Here is a 23,475-nt window from a genome sequence, read left to right as displayed (position 1 = left end):
CGCCGAGAGGACGCTGCGATGTCAGATGCGAGTTGCTGTGCGGCACTATGGCGGTACAGTCGTGCCCCTTAGAGCCATATAACGGTCCACTCTTTCTGATGTCACACGTGATTGGCCTGTCCTGGTTTTTCGGGATACCGTTTCGGTCTCAATAAACTGTCACCTCAACCAAGAAACAAGAGAACGATTCACATTGACCCATCGAGCCACATCAGGTTGCGACTCTTCTGCTTCCATTCTTCCTATTGCCCTCCACAGCAGAGAGCCTGTAGTGGTTTTCTCTGTGCCATCCTGCACCTTCTGTGACTGTGTACACATTGATTGTGGATGTGGGACTACCCGGCGAACAATAGCCCATTTTATAGGTGCTGGCTCTGAGCACTATGCGACTTAACTTCTGAGGTCATCAGTCCCCTAGAATTAGAACTACTTAAACCTAACTAACCTAAGGACATCATACACATTCAGCTTCTAGCTGATGGTAGCCACTCCTCGACTCCATCGTTGAAAAACAGTTGCACTGGCCCAAACAGTCTATATTTTCCGTAATTTCCGGCAAAGAGTAGGCATCCGCTATAGTCTTGTTATTCAGATGTCGATAATCACAACAAAACCTACACTTCTGTGATTCATCCGCTGATTTCTTAGTCACGACGACAGTTCCAGCTATTAATCTCCTCTGTAATCCTACCCTTCAGCTGCTGATCGATAAATTCTTCCAGAATTTGGTGCATGTACCTCACAGCTCCTTATGGTTTGCGGTAAACAAGTGATTCATTTCCTTTTCGGTACTGCGTAATATGCTTTGCTGGCAATGGCATTTACGGGAGAACCAAACTTCTAGTCGCAAAAGTAAGCTTTCCATCCGATCGCTATCACGTCCCTTTAGGTGCTTTCCCTTCTCTCGCAATGCTCGGGCTTGACCATGAATTTCGGCACGTTTCCAAGGTTGCCGATTTGGAAACGCTTCCACCCTCTTTCGATTAGGTGCTGCTGTGTCAGCTATTTCTACAGCTCGCCTTGCCAGCTTGCCTAGGAACATGCGGGGCTGCGTTGTGTTGTGCAAAGCATAACATTTGCCCACGCTACAACTAACTCTGCTTTAATCTATTTCCTACTTTGAGAGTTTCTGACCGAATATGGCTCGTACAACGATTCAAATGCCCGTAACAGGAAATCGTTGTGTCGACGCCACAAAATTTGGACTATGGAGCAATGAAAGAATGTCGTTCGGATGGATGAGCCGTTTCATGCTGTTTCCAGATTTTGGCCGAATTTAGAGCCCAAGACATGGGAGGGGAGGGGGGGGGGGGGGTAGAAGAGGAGTTAGGCAACCATACAGAGGTGGAAAAGGTAGACAGTTATACCTGAAGATAGTGTCCACATAATGGTTCCTGATCGGTGTTTGAATCTAGTCACCGATTTTAAAATCACATAAAGGGATCTACACTAGAAACCGCCGAAGGCAGTATCTTACATTTTATACTGTTTTTCTTATCGTGAGGGATGAAGTTCTGTTGAGTGCGACGTTTGTAAATATTATGAGATCTAGATATTTAATTTTTGTGTAGTATAATATAGCTATTTTGAGGGCACTGTTATATGTTCTGTTACAAAGTTTTATGTTGAATAAAATTATGTTTATTTTTAGAATTGAACACATAACAGGTGTACAATCAAGTCACATGTTTTCAGTCGTGCCTTGATATGGAATAGTTCTTCCACGTAACACTGATATTCGAAAATTGTCAGAGCTTATTTAATTTCTTAACAATTTTCCCTGTCTTCAAAATAGAAATTTGTGTTTGTTACCAATAGGATGTATTTCAAAATGTTTTTTATTTGCAGTTGGTTTTTGGTAATAATTCTTCTTAATTAAATTTCACTTACTGATTATTGGCGTGTAGCTGAGTAATAATGTAAAACGTAGACTATTGAACACATTATTGATAAGATTTTCTCGATCGCAACAATCTCAAATCTCACTAGATTATTTCTTTCTATGTAGTTGACCATTTTGATCTTGCAACATGTTTTCACATTTGAGGAAACTTAATTGTTCCGAAATAATTACTCTAATTTCACAAACGATTTTAGCACACATGAAGTGCATGCTACCATTTTAAAATGGTGTACGGAAATATATAAAATTCCTATTGTAGTGCTGTCTAGAGGTGGAAGTCTAAAAAGTATTCCGACATACAACACTCACCCGTAATTTTTTGCATGTGATTCAGAGATGGAAATAATACTGTGAATAACGTGGGCAGTCTACCCTGGCAGCATCCTTTTTCATTACAATGGCTGTTCACTAACTTTGATGGTAAAGTGGGTTAGCTTCTCTGGCACACAATTCGGCACATGCACTACAGTTCATATTCTTCGCTGTGTGTGACTCAGTGACTAATGTGGGCACATAAATCCTTTTAAGATTTTGAAGATGTAATGGAACTAATAATAGGCGAGGGCGAGATGGGGACTAACTGTTCTGCTGCTTAGCGGGTTATCTTTATCCCAAGCATTGCTGACAGCTCCTATTAGACTCTTATGTACGTATTAGACATTAATAGCCCTCTCAGTTCACAAACTGACGATTTCGACATAATATTTTTCACTAGTGATAGTACGGGATGAGTGTTTTGTTATGCTGATACCAAAATTATTTTTTGATGTGCCGTTAACTAGCGATAGTTTATTTCCTTCTCCTTTTCAAGAGCTGTCTAATTAAACTTGAAGAACACTTCCTTGTGATTATGCGTAGAGAATAAAAGTTATGATTGTTAACTATACAGGAAATTATTGCTCCTTTGCATACAACAATGTCAGGATAATCCCTTTCCGATATATTTGAAGGAAATTACAATTTTAATGGTATTCACCGTAAGTGGGACATCCTGTATGACGAAGATCTCTACATCAACAGGCCAGCGCGAAACATTGGCAACTTGAAGCTGATGTTTCGTATAACATGTTTTTATTATATTTATTTTTTTACTTGTGTACTCGCGCCTACTACCCGCCCACGTTAGTGACGGTATACACAACTGAGTCTAGTAGATACAGTAGATGGCAATATTATGCAACTTCTTTTCATGTGTGATTCCCATGATTTCTTTTTTCACAGAGCTCTGACATCACTGCAGTAATTAAATGCCTCGTTTTTCTTCCCATTCTGGGAGGCCAGGTTTATCTTTATTGCTGGGCTGCTCACCAAGTAAAAGATCAGGTAAGAGCTCCGCTATATTAAACTCTATTCTATTAATTTTTACTTTCGAGTTTTTTCTTGTTTTCCTTCGCAGACTTCCCACGTATTTTGTGTATAATCGTTTCTTTACCCTTCCGTTTCTGGTACTTCAATAAAACTGTTAGTGGTTAATGCAGATATTTCGTAGAACCATATCACTTAGAAATATGAGTGGAATCATTTTTCTCTAAGGAAAGAATTCAACACTTTCCTTCTAGGTCTTCATATTGAACACGAATACATTACACGCATTGGATATAGCGGAATACATGAAAATCATTAAAGATCATATATTTTCTTTTCAACGTTGCTGTTAAATTCCTCATATTTCAAAATGCAGAAAAAACTCATAACCCATTTACTGGCTTAAGAGACATGCAGTTAAAAAAAACAAAGCTCAGTGGTGCGACTAGGCTGAGTCAATAAATAGTTTTGTCAACTGAAACTCTGCTAACCACCTTCTGCACCAGCTATTTAGAAAATCTTTACATTTATGAACTGTGAGACCTGAATACATACTATCACTTCCTCTTTCAGATATACTTAGTTCAATCAAATCGTATTGATAGTCTCCCCCTACAGTTTTATTGGACTGCCATTGTTTGCAGGTGGAGTTTTCCTCCACGTCAAGAAGCAGAAGAGTTGTTCCTCTTTTTCTTTCGGTAAACGTTCAGTAGTGGTATGACATTCATAAATAAATAAATCAGAATGCATACAAACGGTCATCAACACTTACTTACTGTTTGTCAGTAAAATAAAAGGAAACACGCTGATGCTGGCGTGACATAATCAAAACATTACATGGGTGTAGAAGAGCAAAGAAGAAACTCTGTATTTCTCGAAGCAATATCTTCAAATGAAAATTTATTGTTCAAGAAAACACAGGCGTACGTAGTAAGCTTTCCTAGACTAAACTTACAAAAAGATACAAGTATGACTATTGTGACGTATTTACACAAAAGTTGGACTTAAGTTCATTACTCGCCGCCGTCTGTTCTCCGATGAACGTGACTTACTAATTACTAACAATGTAACTAGCCAGCAAGTACTCACTACTCACAGTCACTTGTTTCTGTAATAGAAGAGTTTGCAGTTGTTGCCATATATTCTGTCAGCGAGGTGTATTGGGTTTTTTGGTAACCATCTATAAAGCGGAAAAGCAGCCCTATAGCAGTAGAAGAACCACGAGTAAAGGGGGATGTACAGGTATCAGTGCTGTGGTTCCGATGTCAACAGGCGGAGGCGGTTTCGACTGCAGCGTACAGTTGCTCGTGGGTTGATGCGGGAACGAGCTTCAAGCGCGTCCTGAGGATTCTCATCTGCCGCGCCCAGAAACCGCTCATTCTCACTGCCGGACACGTGTGCCCGATCAACAGGGAAGCCTTCCTTTCGGTCAGTACGTACGCACTGTTGTTTCATTGCATACTTGCCTTTTCCAACAAGGCAATTTATTGGCGTCAGTTTCCCTTTATTTGGTTGTGATTATTGGCCAAATCTCTCTAAGTCTCATATAAGTAGCAAACTTCTTCGTAATACAAATTTCAAGTTATGAATCACTGTGAGAATTATTGCATGCAAAGTCCAAATTAAGTCTGCATGTGTACACAAATGTATCAGCTGCCCACACACATATTTCGAAATTCCCTTCTCAATAGTTCGTTTCGATACTCGATAACACTGGTTTCGACACCTGTACTGAGTGATTGAACAGGGAATGCACTCTTTTCAGTTTCACAATACAGCTGCTACGTTTTGTGCCTACTTAGTTTGTGTGAAACACGTAGACTTTTGGCCACTAATCCACCAAAATAAACTTTGTACAGGAAGTGGATGCCCTGTTAAAAATTAGTTAAAAATCTAACTTACTTATTGGCAATTTTACCAGAGGCTTTAACATTGTATTGCTCGTAGAATACCACTGTATGTGGTCCACGTAAGACAGCAGAGTGAAGATGTTTCGATCTTCCAGTGAATGACTGCATTTTTATCGTACTAATACATTTGTTTTTCAACACAATCCCTTTCTACAATGAAGGATTCTGTCAATCGTTTTTCCACTATGTATGTCTCATCCTTGATGTTCTTGTTTTTTCTTTGCACGCCAAGTTAGCCGAGAGCGCTAATGCACCGATTCTTGGACTCGGGTAGGTGCGCCTGCCCCGGATCGAATCCGCCCAGCGAATTAACGAAGAGGGCCGGTGTGTTGGCCAACCTGGATGTGGTTTTTAGGCGGTTTTCCACATCCCACTAGGTGAATACTTGGCTGGTCCCCACGTTCCACCTCAGTTACACGACGCAGACATTTGCAACACGTTCGCACTCTTTCATGTCTTACACTAGATGTAGACAGCTGGGGTACACTGATTTCATCCTGGGGCGTGTGGGGTGGCGGCAGGAGGGGCATCCAGCCACCCCTTCAAATTAACCTTGCCAAATACGATTGTAACCACGCCGACTCTGCGAAAACTGCAGGTCAAAGGCATAAGCGAAAGAAGATGAGAAAAAGAATCCTGAATGTGCTTTTGTGATATATTTACAAAACACTACATCCCTCACAACACACCCGATAGACGCAAAACTTAAACAGATACAAATTTGGCTAGATGTGGAAGTCAGTGGCCATAAGAGGATCCCAGATCTGACAAATATGGATGATGAGTCCCACTCCATTTCAAAAGGTGTCTCTTCTTGCTGAAAGATGTATTTCTCCTTTTTTGTCAAGAGCGTTTCTCTAGCATCTTTCATCCAGCTGGTCCAAAAAATGAATGTTTATCAATCGCAAGCAATTTAGTCTGGAAAATGGTCGTTGTCACTCCCCTACAGAAGATCGACGAGACTTTTATTTGGCACCGAGCTTTCTTACGTGAATTGGTGGACTAATGTCTCATGTACAGAGTGAAATCAACAAATAAAACTAACCGAATTAATTTTGCAACGATCCAAACGCAACTTAGCGTCATTTTCTAAATTTACTTCTGCTTGCTGCAACGTGGCATCCATATTGCACAAATGTAGCCATATGGTTTGTAAAACAGGTGATAGAATGAGAAAGTTTCATGCCGTTACGTAAAGCTTCTCGCTGTATCATCTGTTTTTCAGGTGTGTGTAATGGATGAGTGATGAAATTTTACTTATAAAACTATCCGCCTTTTTTACTCACGTCCCGCAGGATTGTGAGCTACGAGTTGTTTCTCTCTTGATAGTGCTTTTAACGTCGATATTGGTGTGGCTATTTTTTTGTTTGTAATACGAGTGCATGCTTCTGCATGACATTGATCGCTGATACTGTTGAATATACACTCCTGGAAATTGAAATAAGAACACCGTGAATTCAATGTCCCAAAAGGGGACACTTTATTGACACATTCCTGGAGTCACATACATCACATATCACATGATCACACTGACAGAACCACAGGCACATAGACACAGGCAACAGAGCATGCACAGTGTCGGCAATAGTACAGTGTATGTCCACCTTTCGCAGCAATGCAGGCTGCTATTCTCCCATGGAGACGATCGTAGAGATGCTGGATGTAGTCCTGCGGAACGGCTTGCCATGCCATTTCCACCTGGCGCCTCAGTTGGACCCGCGTTCGTGCTGGACGTGCAGACCGCGTGAGACGACGCTTCATCCAGTCCCAAACATGCTCAATGGGGGACAGATCCGGAGATCTTGCTGGCCAGGGTAGTTGACTTACACCTTCTAGAGCACGTTGCGTGGCACGGGATACATGCGGACGTGCATTGTCCTGTTGGAACAGCAAGTTCCCTTGCCGGTCTAGGAATGGTAGAACGATGGGTTCGATGATGGTTTGGATGTACCGTGCACTATTCAGTGTCCCCTCGACGATCACCAGAGGTGTACGGCCAGTGTAGGAGATCGCTCCCAACACCATGACGCCGGGTGTTGGCCCTGTGTGCCTCGGTCGTATGCAGTCGTGATTGTGGCGCTCACCTGCACGGTGCCAAACACTCATACGACCATCATTGGCACCAAGGCAGAAGCGACTCTCATCGCTGAAGACGACACGTCTCCATTCGTCCCTCCATTCACGCCTATCGCGACACCACTGGAGGCGGGCTGCACGATGTTGGGGCGTGAGCGGAAGACGGCCTAAGGGTGTGCGGGACCGTAGCCCAGCTTCATGGAGACGGTTGCGAATGGTCCTCGCTGGTACCCCAGGAGGAACAGTGTCCCTAATTTGCTGGGAAGTGGCGGTGCGGTCCCCTATGGCACTGCGTAGGATCCTACGGTCTTGGCGTGCATCCGTGCGTCGCTGCGGTCCGGTCCCAGGTCGACGGGCACGTGCACTTTCTGCCGACCACTGGCGACAATATCGATGTACTGTGGAGACCTCACGCCCCACGTGTTGAGCAATTCGGCGGTACGTCCACCCGGCCTCCCGCATGCCCACTATACGCCCTCGCTCAAAGTCCGTCAACTGCACATACGGTTCACGTCCACGCTGTCGCGGCATGCTACCAGTGTTAAAGACTGCGATGGAGCTCCGTATGCCACGGCAAACTGGCTGACACTGACGGCGGCGGTGCACAAATGCTGCGCAACTAGCGCCATTCGACGGCCAACACTGCGGTTCCTGGGGTGTCCGCTGTGCCGTGCATGTGATCATTGCTTGTACAGCCATCTCGCAGTGTCCGGAGCAAGTATGGTGGGTCTGACACACCGGTGTCACTGTGTTCTTTTTTCCATTTCCAGGAGTGTATATTCACCTGCATTTACGATTTGAAATATCTGAGGATGGCTGTTACACTCAACCAAAACTAGTCATCATGTTTTAACTGTCAATGCGAATTGTGGGCTAGGGAGTAAAAGGTTTTTGTACACTTTTTTAGTTTTAATAAATTACTCTAAGACGGCTGTCTCCTTTCATGATAATGTCAGGTTTCACAAATAAAGTGTTTCTTCAGTTAATTTTGATACTGCTATGGCGTCAACTGCTTCAAATACATCTAATTGCCGGCCACAATGGCCGTGCGGTTCTAGGCGCTCCAGTCCGGAGCCGCGCTGCTGCTACGGTCGCAGGTTCGAATCCTGCCTCGGGCATGGGTGTGTGTGTGTGATGTCCTTAGATTAGTTAGGTTTAAGTAGTTCTAAGTTGAGTCCCATAGTGCTCAGAGCCATTTGAACATCTAATCATTTAGCGTCCCGTAGAATATACTGTTTTTCGATGTACAATTTCTCGATCATCTTCAAGAGGATGATTACGTGTGAATTTAATTGTTCATTTCTTAACTGTGGACGTGAAGAGACAGACTCATTAACTTCCAGCAGCTTAGGACAAAATTTTTGCGGTGGAATTAATCCAAAGGATAAGTCTTTTATGGCAGCATAATCTGGTTCATCCACTGCAAATAAAGACATACAATGCAATAACCTTTTAAAAAGGCACGTCAAATTTCACTTCACTTTTATAATTGGGAAACGTTTAGTAATATAACAAGCGGTAGGTCTTTTAATTTTCATCTCGCTCTCGGAATGAGATGTGTTATAGTAGTGTGCACCTACGAAAGTGTTTAATGGGGAGACGTGCCTGCCAATAGCGTCATTCTGCCGCGTATGACTGTGTCATGCTGTTCGGCAGAACATTTAGCGTTGATCGTTCTGTTAGCATTGGTATGGTGAAGATAATTAACTGCTGTCGTGATCATTATGGATGGCATAAAAGCATAGACAAGTACTGCGCTAAGAACGTTAGTGTCAGTTTTCCGAGCGTAAAATTCAGTGTCAGAAACAAAAACAGTAGCATGAGGTGGCGTTCACCCTAGTGTTGGCAGTTACCATGGTAGACAATGGCTGCAGCTTTTGACGTGAGACAACCACACAGCACCCTGCCACGGCAACGAAGTATTCATCATCTCTCACTGCGTAGGTCGCATCACGCAGCCCCTTCAAATTCGCACGCCACTATAAGTTCAGTCCAACGTGAGCGTAACCCAGCAGCATCAAATATTATCTTTACTCGCAGTATGTTAAACCTATTATTCGTTTTTCAATTTCATAGCTATTACATTTATTTTCGTGAGTGTTATTTGTAAATTGGCCCCGGTTATATTGAAACTACACTGCCAGAAAAATATTTTGCCTCGCTCTCATGACTCATCTTCCTTTTCTCGTAACATACTTTTGAACGCAGGAAACACTGAAGTGCCCGTCTAAAGGGAAAAACCTTGCATTCCCGGATCTGTTGAGTAGACAGGGATGTTTGTATCCTGAACGGGACAATGCGGCTTGAGTACAGTGTTCCGTCTGTCAATATACGTAAGCATGTCATTTCATACTTAGATCGCGCGCGTTGCCACTTTGTAGTCTTCCGTTCATAATGTATGTGTCAGTTATAGAAATATAAATAATAATAATAATAATAATAATAATAATAACAAAGTTAAATAAATAATAAGTATTGATATGTAGAAGTTGGTATCTCTCTATAACCTTGTGTATGCCTCAAGCTCATTACTTATCACAGTGCAAATTATTCTGCAAGGATGAAATGTGTGTGTGCTATTTCTTACTCATTCCCTCATTGTTGCCGTTGTTTGCTAGAACAAACTTGCATTGACATATCCATTATTACGCCACGATTCACTTATAAATACTCAGCAGCGGATCCCATAAACCACTCTCAGACCATCTCTCTATATCTCTAGACTCCAACAGCTTCTGTATATAATGAACAGTTAGATCCTTCTGTCTGACCTCTGAGTTTTCTTGTTTTATTATGATGATTATTTCTCACTACGTAGGTTGCCAACAGTAAAATGTTTTTGCTTTCAAAGGTGGAAACTGGTGATTGAAAGTTCTTGAAAAGTTCTCGTCGCAGCGAAAAATGCCTTTGCTTTAATGAGTGCCAACTCAATTCACACATCGTGTCCGTGACACACTCTCCCCTAATTCGCGGTAATACAAAACGATCTGCCCTTCTTTGGACTGTTTCGAAGTCCTCTGCCAATCCCACCGCCTAAGGATCCCATGTCGAACAGTAAAACTCTGTCAGAGGATGGAGAAGTGTAACTTATGCAGTCTCTTCAGTAGACGTGTTGCATTCTTTGTCCCGCCAACAACAGTCAGTCTGTGGTTTGCCCTCCCCACAACATTATCTATGTGACCTATTCAGTTTAAGTTACTAGTAATTACAATCCCTAAGTATTTAGTTGAATTCGCAGTCTTTAGATTTGAGTGATTCATCGTGTAATCGAAATTTAAGGGATTTCTTTTCGTGCTCGTGTGGATGATCTCACACCTTTCCTTATTCAGACACAGGTGCCACTACTCGCACCATACAGATAAGGTGTCTAAGTCATTTTGCAACTGTTTTTCGTCTTTCTATGACTTTACTGGGCGGTAAATGATAGTATCATCTGCTGCTCATATTATCTCCTAAGCCGTTTATATAAATCTGGAACAGCAGAACGGCTCTAACCCTTCCTTGGGGAACGCCGGATATAGCTCATTTTCACTCAATGATTTTCTATCGATTTCTACATACTGTGACCTTTGTGAAAGGATATAGCGAATCCAGTCGCACAGCAGAAGCGATACTTCATAGGCACTCAATTTGATTAGAAGCAGCTTGTGAGAAACGCTATCAAAAGACTTCTGGAAATCTAGAAATATGGAATCAATTTGAAATCTCCTATCGATAGTACGCATTGCTTTATGTGAATAAAGAGCTAGTTGTGTTTCACAAAAATCGATGTTTTCTGAACCAGTGCTGACTGTGTGTCAGTACACCATTAACGTTGAGCTAATTCGTCATTTTCTAACACAAGGTACATTCAAAAATTCTACTGCAAATCAAAGTCAGTAATTCAGCGGATTACTCCTATTTCCTCTCCTGAGTATGCGCGTAACCTGCGCAACGTTCCGGTCTTTTGGTACGGATCTTTCGCTGAGTCAACGGTTTTATATTATTGGTTAGTATGAAGCTATCTTTTCGGCATACCCGGAAAGAAACGTAATTGGTATCCTATATGTACCGGAAGATTTTCCCTTATTAAGTGCTTTAAGGTGCTTCGCTACGCCGACGATAACTACTAACTTCACAAACTATTTTATATTCCGTACAACCGCAGCTGTTGAAAGGCTTGATGTTAGGAAGAACTCCGCTAACAGTTGGTAAAATAATTTTCTATTAAAACACGACCGGTTTCGCGGATCAAAGCCGCAACATCCGGTGCAACCTACAGATCCGGTGCAACCTACAGGGTAAAAATCAAAGCACAGTGTCACCACATTTTGTGGATGTTAAAGATAATAAAGGAATGTCTAAAATATACTCACGGCGTTAAAAGATAAGGCATACCCACTACTCCTAGTCAAAATTTAGTATCCAGAGAATTTTGTCAATACTATAGCAGGCGAAAGGCAAAGAAGACGTACTGCATTTTTGGACATTTGCCCACAGCTAATGAAAAAAAGAAAATATTTCATGTTGAGAGGACGCTAAAAGTTTTTAAACAGTTGCCGGATTGGCGATAAAAAATGGTCGCTGCGGACATGATTAGTCGCGGCAATATGCAAATTACTATGTGCAAAGTGTCACGTGGCAGTGCGTTACCGGTGTGACGCCAGGGCACCCTGGTGCAGGGCAAAGCAAAAACGACTCGCTCGAACGACAATCAGTGGCTAGCTGGCTGGCGTAATAGAAGCTATCCTTGTGGACAGTGTGGCTAGGACCGCTGGGTCGCTACCTTTACAGGCGAGAACAATGCACAATTTTATTACTTACTAACACCTAATCATACAAACAATCAAAACGAGCCAGAATGCTATGGTGCTTTAATTCCGACTGGTTATCCAACGTGAACTGTACGTTTTCGTTTTTATGTCTAAAAATTTCTGGTTCTTCTAACATATTCAAAATACTTCTTTTTTTTAAACTCTTAAGTGCTTGTGATGCTGTACCCCTTCTCGCGTAAGCGCACTGTTATTGCACATCGTGGGTTATTTAAGTTAAGGTATTCCTGAAATCTTATTCGAAATGATCTGCTGTTTTGTCCTATGTATTTCTTAAGGAAACCATTGCCTGTAATGCAATACACACACACTTCATTGTATGTATTTAACACAGCTTTTTCCTTGTGACTCAGGTTTCTTCCTGGATCTGAAAATGTAAAATACACTGTAATAATGCATTAGATCTCATACGTCTGCTAATTTTTCCGATATTGCAGCCAGATATGATATTCTACAAAAAAAAAACGAGAGTTCTTTTGTCTGCTCGACTGGGCTAAGCGCTATAAAACTTGCCTCTGATCCGCTATGGGCAGGAAGGTTCTTCTTCTTCAATATATTCCTACTAAATTGCGTTAACAAATTTTGGATCGCAACCGTTTTGATAAACTGTATACTGTATTTCATATTCAGCCACTTAAGCTTCAATGGTAAGGGGTACTTCATACATACGATTTAACATGGCTCGGAATGCTGATGATTTAAATTTCATTGGGTGACATGACTGCCTGTATAACAAAACATTCTTTTTCTTTTCACGCAGGTTAATGTTAAAGAATGGAAGACGTCTTCATTATCTTTCACTCCCATGGTATTGTCCGCCCTCCTTGCCCCCCCCCCCCCCCCCCCATCCACGGTAGCTGAGTGGTCGGTAGCTCAGCGTGTTCGGTCAGAGGGTTAGCTGCCCTCTGTAATAAAAAATAAAAAAACTGAGTGAGTGGATCAACGACGAACTGAAACGGGTGACTTGCGACGTCCGCCCCGGGCAGATACAACGAACGAGAACGAAGAAAATTAGATTTTTGCCAGCACGGTAGCTCAGCGTGTTCGGTGAGAGGGTTTAGTGAGAGGGTTTAGCTACTCTCTGTAATTAAAAAAACCTGAGTGAACGGATCAACAAAGAACCTGAACGAGTGTCATCGAACGTCCGCCATGAACAAATTCAACGAACAATGTGGAACAAAATGAGATCTAGAAAAAAAAAAGTAGTCAGCGTGACAGAATGTCAATCCTAAGGGCCCTGGTTCGATTCTTAGCTGTGTCGGAGATTTTCTCCGCTCAGGGACTGGGTGTTGCGTTGTCCTAATCATCATCATTTCATCCCGATCGACGCGCAAGTCCACGAAGTGGAGTCAAATCGAAAGACTTGCACTCGGCGAACGATCTACCCGACGGGAGGCCCTAGTCACACAACATTTACATTTACCATAGTATTGAAGAAATTCTCTGAATAGTAAATTCTGATAGGAGGTATGGGAATGCCTATGATGTTTTAACGTTGTGATTATATTTTACACAATTCCTTATCACTTTTAGTATTCACAAAACGCGGTGACAATATAATTTCCTTTTAACCTTGTAGGTTGCAACTCATGATACGGCTTTAAACCATGAAACCGGTTGTGTTTTAATAAACAACAATGAAGTTCTATCTGACATCACACTTCTATGTTCCTCATGTTGGCAGTTGTTCTTCATTCTGATTCTAGAATACTGACTTCCTCCTCTGTGGTGGAGGACTTTCCGTAAAACCCTGTTTAATAAGTCCACTTCAGTGGGGCTGTCATCACTAATATTACCATTGGTATCATGCAATGTTGGCATTGATTGTGTCTTGGCACTGGTCTTCCTTACCTACGACCAGTATCCCTTTGGATTTTCTGGATAATTCTGAGGTAGAATTTCATTGCGGAAGCTGTTAGAAGCACCTCACATTGAAGTCCATGCTTCAGTAAAACATCTCCAATCTTGGAGATTTTTTGTTTCTTTTAAATTTGTCATGCTGTTTTCGTAGTTTCTTCAACAGCGTTCTGTTTTGTGCAACATGGGGGGGTCAGTGCCATGTTTTATTGATTTACTCGGTATAAATCTCTCAACTGCCTTAGATACTAGTTTTCCGAATGTAAGCCACCTCTTGTGCTCACTTACAAACTTAGAAAGGGTTGGAGACTACCTCTTACGAAGGCATCAATCGAATTTTTATCTGTTTTTATAAATATATATTCTTTCCGTCATGCCGCTATCTATTTGCTCAGTATTATTTGCTGCTAAGAAGTCAAGTCCGTTTTCGCAACCATTTACACTTCGAGTAGGCTCCAGAACTAACTGCTCAAATTAATTTTCGGAGAAAGCATTTAGTACAATTTCTTATGATGTTTTGTACCTACCACCGGATTTGAACATATATTTCCACTAACATATCGAGGGTAGATTGGAGTCACCACGAACTATACCGGTATGAGTGAGGTACCTATTTCAGACGACACTCAAGTTGTTTTTGACCTGTTCACCAACTCAATTGTCTGAGCACGAGGTCGATAAAATTAACCAATTATAGTGAAACCTCTACCCTTACTAGATCACAAGAACTATCTACTTCTGTTTCCCTATAAGTTAAACTACTTCCAACAACAACAGACATGTAACCACCAAATGTATCTAATTTACTCTTTCTGACCACAGGTAAGGCCTTTGTAAGAATTTCGGCTGAACTTACCTTCGTCTTCACGCAGCTTTCGGTACCTACAATTGAACTTCAGTGATTTCTGCTAGCGCTTAGAACTCTGGTTCTTCCCTACACAGTTATGGCAATTTACAAATGAAATACCGATTATTGCTAACTCTACCCGCGTCCTGTGTTTGCCCTGGTATGTGGTTCTGCTTAGACAAGACAGGTTGCTGACGCAAGTACTTAGATCCGAAGTTCATCCAGTGATCGAAACATGTAATCTAATTAAAAATGTGCAACTAACACAGAACAGTAAATGAGATTTATCTTAAGCCATAGATTCGATTGGTAGTCGACTCCCAGAGCTGCAGTCAAGCAATATTATGTCTAGTCTGACTTGGTTTTACCAGACCATACCTAAGACTTCTGAAACTACTCTCTTTTTTTTCTTAAATCTGTACACCAACCTGCCACCGAATTGTAACTGCGATACAGGACCCCATGATGGCTGTTAGCAATAGCCGGTTATATGTACATGCACACCATTTACTTCTATCATGACATGCTATGGTAACGCTAGTGGCACTTCGTCCATCCCCCCCCCCTCCTCCCTAGTCACTTAGATAGTAGCAGTATATTATTCAGTTGTTCCCACTGTTATATCATTGTTGCTCCAACGAGTGAACTTCCATGTCTCCACTTAGAATACATTTTTTTTAACACGAACCTGAATCAATTCCTACTCTATCCCCCAGAGTTACCGCTTCAGATGCATCACGGTATTAACTGGCTGGCCCCATCTGATATCACTGATAGCCATCTGCTATGATCAGTCAAGCGCCTCATGGCTCATGAGAAGGGGTCAATTAGTTTTGATCATGCAGTTACCTACGTCACAACTGGCGTAGCCAGATCTACACCATGATACAGCGCTACGTATCTCAGTCTCCCCTTCGCTTGCTCCAATTTTAATTGTACTGGCTGCAGGGCTCTTGCATAAGAAAGGATATTGTAGCCGATTCTGTAACCCGCCCAAAGAAGTCGTTCCTCAGCCACAACCGACAGGTGATTGTCATAAATAATAGCTCCACGGAAGCGGGATATGCACTTCCCAAACATTATATTTTGAGTGCACAGTGCAACTGCGTATTTCCTTTATTATTGAGTAATTTAGTGAAAAACATTTCGATTCATGGTCCAGCCCCGAAGACAGTCAATCACGTCAGATTTGTGTAAATTACGGAGTCGTCCCTTACTGTACATTGATAATACTTTCCTTAGAGGTTGTTGGACATATTTGTAACAATGTACAAATATTGAGACACTAGAATCTCATAAGTGAAGTGCTGTGAGAGTAAAGTGAGATAGGTTTTTTGTGCTTTTCTGCCAACGTTCGTGTGCTTCATGAGAAAGCTATAAGAACTGTTAACTGCGCTATCCATATGCTTGCTGCTACGACAATTCACAGCGTTTCATAAACTAGCAGTGATTCTTGAGGTAGTATTAAAGAGACAAGAAACTAGTTCAAAAGGTACTTTCGACAGCTCATTGCCCTATAACAGTCTATAAAACAGGAATTTTCCACGGTGGCCGTCAACTTAGAGCTAATCCAATAAAGTTTCTTTTTAAGTTATGTGACTGATACAGCATTGTTTACGAGTTCCTGTATTTTGTGCGCTCGTATTGGGAATAGTTGAAGACAACGCTATGGTTGTTGACCGTAGGAAAAAGAACTGTTTACATTCATGATTACGGTACGCAAAGGCTCAAATGGCTCTGAGCACTATGTGACTTTAACTGCTGTGGTCATCAGTCCCCTGGAACTTAGAACTACTTAAACTAACTAACCCAAGGACATCACACACATCCATGCCCGAGGCAGGATTCGAACTTGCGACTGTAGCCGTCTCGCGGTTCCAGACTATAGTGCCTAGAACCGCTCGGTCACTACGGCCGGAGGTAAGCAAGGGACCAGAGGTTTCAGAAATAGTTACAAGACGTACTTCACATATATTTACTTAGGATTTAGGAACTAAGAGATAACCTGATCGTTTTAATATTCGTAATCCTATCTGCATTTGTTTCAACAAAAGTTTGATGTTAAAGACATTTAAGTGTATAAAATAGAAGTAGTCTGAAGAAAGTAATCTCTCTTCATTCTGAAAAACCATGCATTACAGCCAAAGGCTGCCGCAGAGGGGAACGCTTAACGACAATGTGAATCTCTAATATGGCGCTTCGCACCAGTTCTGATTAAATGAGATTATATAATTTGTAGGCCTTATTAGTAAATGCGATGAGTACTCTTACCAAATAACTGGGTGGACTGCGAAGTATTTTGTGAAAGTATTGCATAAATTTACCTATATCATACAACACAATTAGGGTGTCGTAGAATTTTCTCATTGACTGTTGACAGCATATTGTTCAAATGTAGGTGAGCCGTGCACGGGGCTATACCGGTTCCTGTACTGTATTGGTTCTTCGCTTAGCATTGTTAAGTTACCGTATCCTTTGCATCTCGAGCAATGGTGATTCGGCGGCTTGGCAAGGGATTTATACGTGCACGCAGGTGACATGTCATCTGGGTTTTGTTTGTTTTCATGGAGCCTGGTGTAGAATCACTGCTTGTGCCAGAGAACGGTAATGGTAGCTCATCGTGTCTTTATGACTGATGTTCACTCCGTGGGCCGAACCATCGCGTACTGGGGGCTACAGCTTTGCCCAGCCTGTGCAGTGACAGGTCGTATAACAGAGTTGGACAGTTTCCCTCAAAAATCTCTTTGCTGTCAATCTCAGGTTTTAATACTCTTTCTTTAACTACTATTATTTGAGATTCACTATTTTTTAGGACTGCTCCAAACTGTGGCACTTTCTTTCGGAGAATTTTTCAGTTGAGATTCTGCAGTTAACCACTAGGATTTTAATACTATCGCCTCTGATGGAAACTTCTTTGGATTTTACACTGATACGTCTGGGTCTCCTACAGCTGGGCTCGATGGAGAGTCACCTAATCTAATAATTAAAAAAATGAATAACCTTGGGTGCACGTCACAGGCAGTCAGCCACCTGCGCAGCAATCTCTAATGTGTGGTTCAAAACTGACCCATTTAGGGTACTCTACAATTCTCAGCCATACAGCGGAAGTGTGGAGGTCAAGCCTACTTTGTCACAGATACTTTGCAGCTTGTGGTTCAAGTATTCTACTCACCTCAGAACGAGGGCCAGGATCTTTTATGTGCACAATGCTGCAGATTGTGAGTTTATTTCAAAGTTCATGGTTAGTTTGATATTCTCGACCTTCTCTGCCAGTCACTGGAATGATCGATGTAAGACCACAGAGCCCAGACGACAGGCATCGTTTGTGTTAAATGTGCAGTGCCAAGATATGAAGTTTATTACGACCTTTAGCCTCAATGGGTTTGAGAACAGCTAACTGAACATGCTGAATGAGGCCCCAAGGTATACACAGTGAGTGCGCATGGCTTTCCTCTGTACCCCTTGTTGCGGTTTCCATAAGAGACACCATTATTCGCCATACGTTTGAACTGCCGATGATTATTAGACCCCGACATATTGTGTATGACTCATACTGACGTGATGTCTGTCTCATCGGCTCAGTTTTGTTTTCAGTGGGAGACGCCAAGTAGGTTCATTTCACTTTTGAAAAGAGCAAAATATACAGTGAGATTACAGTTAATGTACTTGTCGTTCCAAGGCGTGGCAGGCAGCGAAAGGCGTCCCCGGAGGCTGATCAGAAAGCCTCCCCGGTGCGTCTGACAAACCGGTTTCAGGCACTGTCTCTGGCTGAGTGAGATGCAGCTGCCTGCCCTGTTTCAGAGGATCATTCTCAGCCTTCAAGGTCCGGGAAATAGCAGAGGGTGGGCTTACTGGTAGTTGGGAGCTCCAATTTTAGGCGCGTAATTGGGCACCTTTGGGATACGGCGGCTAAGGAGGGGAAGAAATCCAGTGTGCACTCCTTGTGCATTCCAGGAGGAGTCATTCCTGATGTGGAAAGGGTCCTTCCGGATGCCATGAAGAGCACAGGGTGCAGCCAGCTGCAGGTGGTGGCACTTGTCGGCACTAATGACGTGTGTCGCTTTGGATCTGAGGAAATTCTCTCTGGATTCCAGTGGCTATCTGATTTGGTGAAGGCTGCCGGTCTTGATTACGAGATGAAGGCAGAGCTCACCATCTGCAGCATCGTCGACAGAACCGACTGCGGACCTTTGGTGCAGAGCCGGTTGGAGAGTCTGAATCAGAGGCTCAGACGGTTTTGCGACCGTGTTGGCTGCAGATTCCTTGACTTGCGCCATACGGTGATGGGGTTTCGGGTTCCGCTGAATAGGTCAGGAGTTCACTACACTCAGCTGGCGGCTACACGGGTAGCGGAGGCTGTGTGGCGTGGACTGGGCGGTTTTTTAGGTTAGAAGGCCTCGGGAAAGTACGGGATGGGCTGCAATGTCAAAGGGTGCATGACAAATACAGGATGTGCTTGGATCAAGGAACAGTCGGAATTATAGTTGTAAATTGTTGTAGTTGCGCTGGAAAAGTCCCTGAGCTTCAAGCGCTAATAGAAAGCACAGAAGCTGATATCGTTATAGGTACAGAAAGCTGGCTAAAGCCTGAAATAAGTTCTGCAGAAATTTTAACGAAGTCTCAGACGGTTTTCATGAAAGATAGATTAGGCAGAATTGTTGGTGGAGTGTTCGTGTCTGTCAGTAGTGGTTTATCTTGTAATGAAGTCGAAGTAGATACTCCGTGCGAATTGGTATGGGTGGAGGTTATACTTAACAGCCGAATTAAGTTAATAATTGGCTCCATCTACCGACCCCCAGACTCCGATGATACAGTTGCGGAACAGTTCAGAGAGAGTTTGAGTCTCGTAACAAATAAATACCCCACTCATCCGTTTATAGTTGGTGGGGACTTCAACCTACCCTCGGTATGTTGGCAAAAATACTTGTTCAAAACCGGTGGTAGGCAGAAAACATCTTCCGAGATTGTTCTAAATGCTTTCTCCGAAAATTATTTAGAGCAGTTAGTCCACGAACCCACGCGAATTGTAAATGGTTACGAAAACACACATGACCTCTTAGCCACAAATAATCCAGAGCTGATAGAGAGCCTCATGACTGATACAGGGATTAGTGATCACAAGGTCATTGTAGCTAGGCTCAATACCATTTCTTCCAAATCCATCAGAAACAAACGCAAAATAATTTTGTTTAAAAAAGCGGATAAAGTGTCACTATAAACCTTCCTAGAAGACACTTTCCATTCCTTCCGAACTGACTATGCAAATGTGAGATGTGGCTCAAATTCAAAGATATAGTAGGAACAGCAATTGAGAGATTCATACCTCATAAATTGGTAAGAGATGGAACAGATCTCCCGTGGTACACAAAAAAGGTCCGAACGCTGTTGCAGAGGCAACGGAAAAAGCATGCGAAGTTCAGAAGAACGCGAAATCCCGAAGATTGGCTAAAATTTACAGACGCGCGATATTTGGCACGGACTTCGATGCGAGATGCCTTTAATAGGTTCCACAACGAAACATGATCTCGAAATTTGGTAGAAAATCCGAAGAAATTCTGGTCGTATGTAAAGTACACAAGCGGCAAGACGCAGTCAATACCTTCGCTGCGCAGTGCCGATGGTACTGTTACCGACGACTGTGCCGCTAAAGCGGAGTTATTGAACGCAGTTTTCCGAAATTCCTTCACCAGAGAAGACGAATGGAATATTCTAGAATTTGAAACACGAACATCTGATAGCATGAGTTTCTTAGAAGTAGATACCTTAGGGGTTGCGAAGCAACTCAAATCGCTTGATACGGGCAAGTCTTCAGGTCCAGATTGTATACCGATTTGGTTTCTTTCAGATTACGCTGATACTATTGTTCCCTACCTAGCACTCATATACAACGGCTCGCTCACCGATAAATCTGTACCTACAGATTGGAAAATTGCGCAGGTCGCACCAGTGTTTAAGAAGGGTAGCAGGAGTAATCCATTTAACTACAGACCTATATCATTGACGTCGGTTTGCAGTAGGGTTTTGGAGCATATACTGTATTCAAACATTATGAATCACCTCGAATGGAACGATCTATTGACACGTAATCAGCATGGCTTCAGAAAACATCGCTCTTGTGCAACGCAGCTAGCTCTTTATTCGCACGAAGTAATGGCCGCTATCGACAGCGGATCTCAAGTTGATTCCGTATTTCTAGATTACCGGAAAGCTTTTGACACCGTTCCTCACAAGAGACTTCTAATCAAGCTGCGGACCTATGGGATATCGTCTCAGTTGTGCGACTGGATTCGCGATTTCCTGTCTGGAAGGTCGCAGTTCGTAGTAATAGACGGCAAATCATCGAGTAAAACTGAAATGATATCAGGTGTTCCCCAGCGAAGCGTCCTGGGACCTCTGCTGTTCCTGATCTATATAAATGACCCGGGTGACAATCTGAGCAGTTCTCTTAGATTGTTCGCAGATGATGCTGTAATTTACCGTCTAGTAAGGTCATCCAAAGACCAGTATCAGTTGCAAAGCGATTTAGAAAAGATTACTGTATGGTGTGTCAGGTGGCAGTTGACGCTAAATAACGAAAAGTGTGAGATGATCCACATGAGTTCCAAAAGAAATCCGTTGGAATTCGATTACTCGATACATAGTACAATTCTCAAGGCTGTCAGTTCAACTTAGTACCAGGGTGTTAAAATTACGAACAACTTCAGTTGGAAGGACCACATAGATAATATTGTGGGGAAGGCGAGCCAAAGGTTGCGTTTCATTGGCAGGACACTTAGAAGATGCAACAAGTCCACTAAAGAGACAGCTTACACTACACTCGTTCGTCCTCTGTTAGAATATTGCTGCGCGGTGTGGGATCCTTACCAGGTGGGATTGACGGAGGACATCGAAAGGGTGCAAAAAAGGGCAGCTCGTTTTGTATTATCACGTAATAGGGGAGAGAGTGTGGCAGATATGATACACGAGTTGGGATGGAAGTCATTACAGCAAAGATGTTTTTCGTCGCGGCGAGACCTTTTTACGAAATTTCAGTCACCAATTTTCTCTTCCGAATGCGAAAATATTTTGTTGAGCCCAACCTACATAGGTAGGAATGATCATCAAAATAAAATAAGAGAAATCAGAGCTCGAACAGAAAGGTTTAGGTGTTCGTTTTTCCCGCGCGCTTTTCGGGAGTGGTATAGTAGAGAGATGAACCCTCTGCCAAGCACTTAAATGTGAACTGCAGAGTAGTCATGCAGATGTAGATGTAGATTTAGACACATTAGCTCGCAATGTATCTTGCTAGTTCCACTACTTGTTGGAAGGTGTTTGAGAGTACATAATACTGCTTATTATCTAGCAGTCTCAGAACGTGAAAGCTGCATTTCTGTAACATATCTCAAAACTTGCTTCTGACATGATAATCATGATGAATAGTATATCATCCAAACATTGCAAGCTCTAATGAACGTCCTTTATAATATTTTGTAAACTTTTCTTGATACTTATTTGGGTTCTTTTGCTGATTTCCGTGATCATATTACTGCGTATGGTCCACAACAAGAAGAAATGGAATAGAAAGTGCATACCTTAATAGCTATTAGTACTTTTTCATATTTGCTACTGTGAAACATATGTCTACTGAACAAGTGCTCATTGCTCTTAAGGTAAGCGTTGTAGAGCCCATGACCACTAGACTATTTTCTTGTTTTGGTATAAAGAACCTGCCTCCTAAGTTGTTTATGTAGTAATGTATTACTAGTAATTTTTTGAGTTCTCTAACTTCGAGAAGTCACTGGTTTGTCTATCTGTCATTTGAATTATAATAAATGCTGTTTATCATGGTTACTGATTTCCTGTGTTAATTCTCTCATTTTTTGCCTCCATTCCTTGCAGATGGTGAATGCCTCATACTCATACTACGCACTACTGGGTCAAATGAACAAGCGCTCTGTTGACTGAAGAGCCGTGGGTATTGATGTCCATAGTTTGCTACTTGCAGTATTGTTTTCTGAGCCCACCTTTCAGATAAAGATTGTTTAGAAGAAAGGACAATCGTAAAGCAGTTTTGTGATGTTACTCCAATTACCGAAAGATCTCAAATGTCAAAACTGCTGTAGAACTGCAGATGTACACATATAGCCTAAGATCAATGATAAATGTCAATTATGATTCATTGACAGTTGTTTATTCCTTTCATTTCCTAATAATTCAGTACTTACCAGCCACATTTCCTTAAGGTTAAGCTGGAGAAACAAATATGTTTAGAAATACAGACAAAAATTCTGTGAGAATCATGAACATCTGAACTGAGTATCATATTTTGCTGGGGGGGGGGGGGAAGATAAAGTGAAAGTTCTTTCTTCTGAACTATCTTTCGTAATTGTTGCTTTATTTAGCACTGGCTCTATTTTCGTTAACTTACCTCAAGTTTAGATTTTGTCATATGAAGTCACATATTTCAAACTGAGTAGATTATTAATCACTCCATTAGCTTTATTTTATTTGTGTAGTAGATATAACTTTCCCAATGTTACAGTTATATTATTATTGAAAACTATCTAAAGAGTTGAAAATCTCAGACATTTATTTTGTGAACCGTAACAGAATATTTTCCAATAAGACATTAATTTAATGCTTACAATTTGCCATCGTCTTGTTACATTACAAGTTACTTGAATTCTAAATTAAGAATGGTGCTGATTGAAGAATTTCATAGACTCTCAAATTGTAAAATGCTGTCTCTGTGTAGCAGATACAGATTTTTTTCAGAAGCAGTAGTTC

The 23,475-nt window shown here is 42.0% G+C and overlaps 1 protein-coding gene across 1 annotated transcript in view; it reads left to right on the top strand.

Moving 5' to 3' along the window:
• The window catches only part of LOC126285167 (odorant receptor Or2-like), a 41,345-nt gene extending 18,681 nt beyond the window's left edge, over positions 1–22,664 (top strand). Inside the window, exons 3-5 of the mRNA XM_049984477.1 lie at positions 3,125–3,226; positions 4,481–4,636; positions 22,588–22,664. Coding sequence (XP_049840434.1) covers positions 3,125–3,226; positions 4,481–4,636; positions 22,588–22,653 — 324 coding nt within the window. The 3' untranslated portion in view covers positions 22,654–22,664. The remainder of the gene's footprint in view (positions 1–3,124; positions 3,227–4,480; positions 4,637–22,587) is intronic.
• The last annotated feature ends 811 nt before the right edge of the window (positions 22,665–23,475 follow it).

Source organism: Schistocerca gregaria, chromosome 8 (assembly GCF_023897955.1).
Source record: "Schistocerca gregaria isolate iqSchGreg1 chromosome 8, iqSchGreg1.2, whole genome shotgun sequence".
Classification (NCBI taxonomy): Eukaryota; Metazoa; Arthropoda; class Insecta; order Orthoptera; family Acrididae; genus Schistocerca; species Schistocerca gregaria.
The sequence above is the reverse complement of the archived record's forward strand: the minus strand, read 5'-3'. Positions and strand labels throughout refer to the sequence as shown.